The 6,368-nt window shown below is 32.9% G+C and overlaps 1 protein-coding gene across 1 annotated transcript in view; it reads right to left on the bottom strand.

Moving 5' to 3' along the window:
- LOC133643226 (transcription factor 15-like) overlaps window positions 1-1,775 on the bottom strand; it is a 3,514-nt gene extending 1,739 nt beyond the window's left edge. The window contains exon 1 of the mRNA XM_062037671.1: window positions 1,257-1,775. Coding sequence (XP_061893655.1) covers window positions 1,257-1,673 — 417 coding nt within the window. The 5' untranslated portion in view covers window positions 1,674-1,775. The remainder of the gene's footprint in view (window positions 1-1,256) is intronic.
- Between the last annotated feature and the right edge of the window lie 4,593 nt (window positions 1,776-6,368).

The following is a 6,368-nucleotide window of genomic DNA, read 5'->3' as shown; positions in this document are numbered from 1 at the left end:
ATAATAATATTAATAATAATTTGCCTGTGAGTGTGAACGTATAATATAAAAACATTTTTTAATTTAATTGATGAATTATGAAAAAAAATCAATCATCAATCAATCAACGTTTATTTATATAGCCCTTAATCACAAGTGTCTCAAAGGGCTGCACAAGCCACAACGACATCCTCGGCTCAGATCCCACAATTTAATAATTAAAATTACTGTGCTGTTATGCATGAAGATTACATTTTCAATACAAGACACCAAATTGAAATACAGGACGCCCCTACATCTTGGATATAAATATACCTATACTGTTTTTTTTATATATTTTAATGAATAGTTAATTAATTAATACTAAATTCATATTAAATTGAATAATTAATCCAATATTTTACAAATCAAAAATAAAGGTCTAATATAGTGAAAAAACAACAACATTACAATAAAACAAGTAACATATTTTTTTTACTGTATCATATGATGTCATTCTATTATATATTTTAAATTAAAAAAGTAATTCCCAGACTAAAATACATTGTCACTGACATAAAATAATACACATTCAAATAAGTTGCTTTGATGAATTATTAATTAATTGAATATAAAATAATAATAACAATGATGCATAGAGTAATGATTTTTTCTTAATAAAAAAAATATGTATTATAAACAAGTTTATAAAAAAAAAAAATTGTTATATTACGTTATTGTACTGTATATATAATTTAATAGGGGTTGCCTCCAAAGTGCAAACATCACTGCAAAAATCCAATAAAAAAGACACTACTGATACTACTATTTCTGATAATAATTATATTAATAATAGTTTGCCTGTGAGTGTGAACGTATAATATAAAAACGTGTTTTTGTTTAATTTATGAATTATGAAAACAAATCAATCAATCCACGTTTATTTATATAGCCCTTAATCCCAAGTGTCTCAATGGGCTGCACAAGCCACAACAACATCCCACAATTTAATAATAAAAATGTAATGATTTAGAAAATAAAAACAATAACTACAACTGTATCACAATTAAAATGAAAAAGAAGAGATGTGACCTATTTCCCTTTATAAATATATATATTGTACTTTAGGGACCGCCTGTTCAATTGTAATGCAATACAATAAGTCACACTATTTTTATTTTTTTTATTAAAATTGTTCAAATACATATTCGGGTATATTCTGATTGGCTACTTGTGGTTTTGTCCACACATTGTGTCAGAAGAAGAAATATGAACATGATAAAAAATGGCAAGCGTACCCCTCTCCGCTGCTGGCTGAGACAGAAGGTGCAGATGCTGCGGGGCTTGCCTCTCACGTCCCGGTAGATCGCGCTCACGCACGGCGAGACGCGGTCCGCGCCCTCGCCCTGCAGCAGCAGCACGTTGGCCAGGTGCGAGATGTAACTGCACGCCAGCCGCAGCGTCTCGATCTTGGACAGTTTTCTGTCCACGGGCTCCGTGGGAATGAGCGTCCGCAGCGCGCTGAACGCCGTGTTGACGTTCTGCGTCCGGTGCCGCTCTCTGGCGTTGGCGGCGTTCCGCTGCGGGATGACGGCGTCCGGGGCTCCGAAGCAGGCGTAGACCTCGTTCTCGCCCTCCGAGTCCGACGTCAGGGTCAGGTCCACCGACAGCGAGAAGGGATGGGCGGACATCGGCCTCAACACCGTGAAAGCCATCTTGGATCGATTAATGTCTGTTATGATCGATGATTACATTTATGTTCGGGATTACACCGATTCTTCTCTTTCCAGTCCACACACTCCCAGCTTTGTGCCTTTCTCGACTCTTCATGACAGGAGGACTCTTATAGGGGCAGGGTCTCCTCGGGGGTGTCCAAAGGGTGGTCCCGGGGACATTTGTGGTTCGCAGCTTGGTTTTTATTGGCAATTCATTTAAAAAAAAAAATTTTGAACGAAAAATTGCTAAATGTTTGAACCAACACACTTTAAAAAAAAAAACTACATCAAAAGTTTCAAATAGGCATAATGCAAGGGTGTCCAGAGGGTGGTCTTGGGGACATTTGTGGTTCGCAGCTTGTTTTTTATTGGCAATTGATCTAAAAAAAAAAATTTTTGAACTAGCAAACTTTAAAAAAATAATCCATCAAAAGCTGCCAAATGTTTGAACTAGCAAATTTTTAAAAAAAATACATCAAAAGTTGCAAATAGGCATAATGCAAGGGTGTCCAAAGGGTGGCTCCGGGGACATTTGTGGTTCGCAGCTTGTTTTTTATTGGCAATTGATTTAAAAAAAATTTTTTTTGAACAATCAAACTTAAAAAAAATAATCCATCAAAAATTGCCAAATGTTTGAACCAACAAACTTAAAAAAAAAATACATCAAAAGTTTCAAATAGGCATAATGCAAGGGTGTCCAAAAGGTGGTCCCGGGGACATTTGTGGTTCGCAGCTTGTTTTTTTATTGGCAATTGATTTAAAACATTTTTTTTTTAACAATCAAACTTTAAAAAAATAATCCATCAAAAGCTACCAAATGTTTGAACTAGCAAATTAAAAAAAAATACATCAAAAGTTGCAAATAGGCATAATGCAAGTGTGTCCAAAGGGTGGCTCCGGGGACATTTGTGGTTCGCAGCTTGTTTTTTATTGGCAATTGATTTAAAAAAAAAAATTTTTAACAATCAAACTTAAAAAAAATAATCCATCAAAAATTGCCAAATGTTTGAACCAACAAACTTTAAAAAAAAATACATCAAAAGTTTCAAATAGGCATAATGCAAGGGTGTCCAGAGGGTGGTCCTGGGGACATTTGTGGTTCGCAGCTTGTTTTTTATTGGCAATTGATCTAAAAAAAAAATTTTTTTGAACTAGCAAACTTTAAAAAAATAATCCATCAAAAGCTGCCAAATGTTTGAACTAGCAAATTTAAAAAAAATACATCAAAAGTTGCAAATAGGCATAATGCAAGGGTGTCCAAAGGGTGGCTCCGGGGACATTTGTGGTTCGCAGCTTGTTTTTTATTGGCAATTGATTTAAAAAAAAATTTTTTTGAACGATCAAACTTTAAAAAAATAATCCATCAAAAATTGCCAAATGTTTGAACCAACACACTTTTAAAAAAAAAACTACATCAAAAGTTTCAAATAGGCATAATGCAAGGCTGTCCAGAGGGTGGTCTTGGGGATATTTGTGGTTCGCAGCTTGTTTTTTATTGGCAATTGATCTAAAAAAAAAATTTTTTTGAACTAGCAAACTTTAAAAAAATAATCCATCAAAAGCTGCCAAATGTTTGAACTAGCAAATTTAAAAAAAATACATCAAAAGTTGCAAATAGGCATAATGCAAGGGTGTCCAAAGGGTGGCTCCGGGGACATTTGTGGTTCGCAGCTTGTTTTTTATTGGCAATTGATTTAAAAAAAAATTTTTTGGAACAATCAAACTTAAAAAAAATAATCCATCAAAAATTGCCAAATGTTTGAACCAACACACTTTAAAAAAAAAACTACATCAAAAGTTTCAAATAGGCATAATGCAAGGCTGTCCAGAGGGTGGTCTTGGGGATATTTGTTGTTCGCAGCTTGTTTTTTATTGGCAATTGATCTAAAAAAAAAAATGTTTTGAACTAGCAAACTTTAAAAAAATAATCCATCAAAAGCTGCCAAATGTTTGAACTAGCAAATTTTTAAAAAAATGCATCAAAAGTTGCAAATAGGCATAATGCAAGGGTGTCCAAAGGGTGGTCCCGGGGACATTTGTGGTTCGCAGCTTGTTTTTTATTGGCAATTCATTTAAAAAAAATTTTTTTGAACGATCAAACTTTAAAAAAATAATCCATCAAAAATTGCCAAATGTTTGAACCAACACACTTTAAAAAAAAAAAACTACATCAAAAGTTTCAAATAGGCATAATGCAAGGCTGTCCAGAGGGTGGTCTTGGGGATATTTGTGGTTCGCAGCTTGTTTTTTATTGGCAATTGATCTAAAAAAAAAATTTTTTGAACTAGCAAACTTTAAAAAAATAATCCATCAAAAGCTGCCAAATGTTTGAACTAGCAAATTTAAAAAAAAATACATCAAAAGTTGCAAATAGGCATAATGCAAGGGTGTCCAAAGGGTGGCTCCGGGGACATTTGTGGTTCGCAGCTTGTTTTTCATTGGCAATTGATTTAAAAAAAATGTTTTTTTGAACAATCAAACTTAAAAAAAATAATCCATCAAAAATTGCCAAAAGTTTGAATCAACAAACTTAAAAAAAAAATACATCAAAAGTTTCAAATAGGCATAATGCAAGGGTGTCCAAAAGGTGGTCCCGGGGACATTTGTGGTTCGCAGCTTGTTTTTTATTGGCAATTGATTTAAAAAAAATTTTTTTTGAACAATCAAACTTAAAAAAAATAATCCATCAAAAATTGCCAAATGTTTGAACCAACAAATTTAAAAAAAAAATACATCAAAAGTTTCAAATAGGCATAATGCAAGGCTGTCCAGAGGGTGGTCCCGGGGACATTTGTGGTTCGCAGCTTGTTTTTTATTGGCAATTCATTTAAAAAAAATTTTTTTGAACGATCAAACTTTAAAAAAATAATCCATCAAAAATTGCCAAATGTTTGAACCAACACACTTTAAAAAAAAAAACTACATCAAAAGTTTCAAATAGGCATAATGCAAGGCTGTCCAGAGGGTGGTCTTGGGGATATTTGTGGTTCGCAGCTTGTTTTTTATTGGCAATTGATCTAAAAAAAAAAATTTTGGAACTAGCAAACTTTAAAAAAATAATCCATCAAAAGCTGCCAAATGTTTGAACTAGCAAATTTAAAAAAAAAAATACATCAAAAGTTGCAAATAGGCATAATGCAAGGGTGTCCAAAGGGTGGCTCCGGGGACATTTGTGGTTCGCAGCTTGTTTTTTATTGGCAATTGATTGAAAAAAATTATTTTTTGAACAATCAAACTTAAAAAAAATAATCCATCAAAAATTGCCAACAGTTTGAACCAACAAACTTAAAAAAAAATACATCAAAAGTTTCAAATAGGCATAATGCAAGGGTGTCCAAAAGGTGGTCCCGGGGACATTTGTGGTTCGCAGCTTGTTTTTTATTGGCAATTGATTTAAAACATTTTTTTTTTAACAATCAAACTTAAAAAAAATAATCTATCAAAAATTGCCAAATGTTTGAACCAACAAACTTTAAAAAAAAATTCATCAAAAGTTTCAAATAGGCATAATGCAAGGGTGTCCAGAGGGTGGTCCTGGGGACATTTGTGGTTCGCAGCTTGTTTTTTATTGGCAATTGATTTAAAAACTTTTTTTTTTGAACTACCAAACTTTAAAAAAATAATCCATCACAAGCTGCCAAATGTTTGAACTAGCAAATTTTAAAAAAAATACATCAAAAGTTGCAAATAGGCATAATGCAAGGGTGTCCAAAGGGTGGTCCCGGGGACATTTGTGGTTCGCAGCTTGTTTTTTATTGGCAATTGATTTAAAACATTTTTTTTTAACAATCAAACTTAAAAAAAATAATCTATCAAAAATTGCCAAATGTTTGAACCAACAAACTTTAAAAAAAAATTCATCAAAAGTTTCAAATAGGCATAATGCAAGGGTGTCCAGAGGGTGGTCCTGGGGACATTTGTGGTTCGCAGCTTGTTTTTTATTGGCAATTGATTTAAAAACTTTTTTTTTTGAACTACCAAACTTTAAAAAAATAATCCATCAAAAGCTGCCAAATGTTTGAACTAGCAAATTTAAAAAAAATACATCAAAAGTTGCAAATAGGCATAATGCAAGGGTGTCCAAAGGGTGGCTCCGGGGACATTTGTGGTTCGCAGCTTGTTTTTTATTGGCAATTGATTTAAAAAAAAAATTTTTGAACGATCAAACTTAAAAAAAATAATCTATCAAAAATTGCCAAATGTTTGAACTAACAAACTTAAAAAAAAAATACCTCAAAAGTTGCAAACAGGCATAATGCAAGGGTGTTCAAAAGGTGGTCCCGGGGACATTTGTGGTTCGCAGCTTGTTTTCATTGGCAATTCATTTAAAAAAAAATTTTTTGAACGATCAAACTTTAAAAAAATAATCTATCAAAAATTGCCAAATGTTTGAACCAACAAACTTTAAAAAAAAATACATCAAAAGTTTCAAATAGGCATAATGCAAGGGTGTCCAAAAGGTGGTCCCGGGGGCATTTGTGGTTCGCAGCTTGTTTTTTATTGGCAATTGATTTAAAACATTTTTTTTTTAACAATCAAACTTAAAAAAAATAATCTATCAAAAATTGCCAAATGTTTGAACCAACAAACTTAAAAAAAAAATACATCAAAAGTTTCAAATAGGCATAATGCAAGGGTGTCCAGAGGGTGGTCCTGGGGACATTTGTGGTTCGCAGCTTGTTTTTTATTGGCAAT

This window comes from Entelurus aequoreus, linkage group LG26 (assembly GCF_033978785.1).
Source record: "Entelurus aequoreus isolate RoL-2023_Sb linkage group LG26, RoL_Eaeq_v1.1, whole genome shotgun sequence".
In the NCBI taxonomy this organism is placed as follows: Eukaryota; Metazoa; Chordata; class Actinopteri; order Syngnathiformes; family Syngnathidae; genus Entelurus; species Entelurus aequoreus.
Note: the sequence above shows the minus strand (reverse complement) of the source record. Positions and strands in the feature narration are given on the sequence as shown.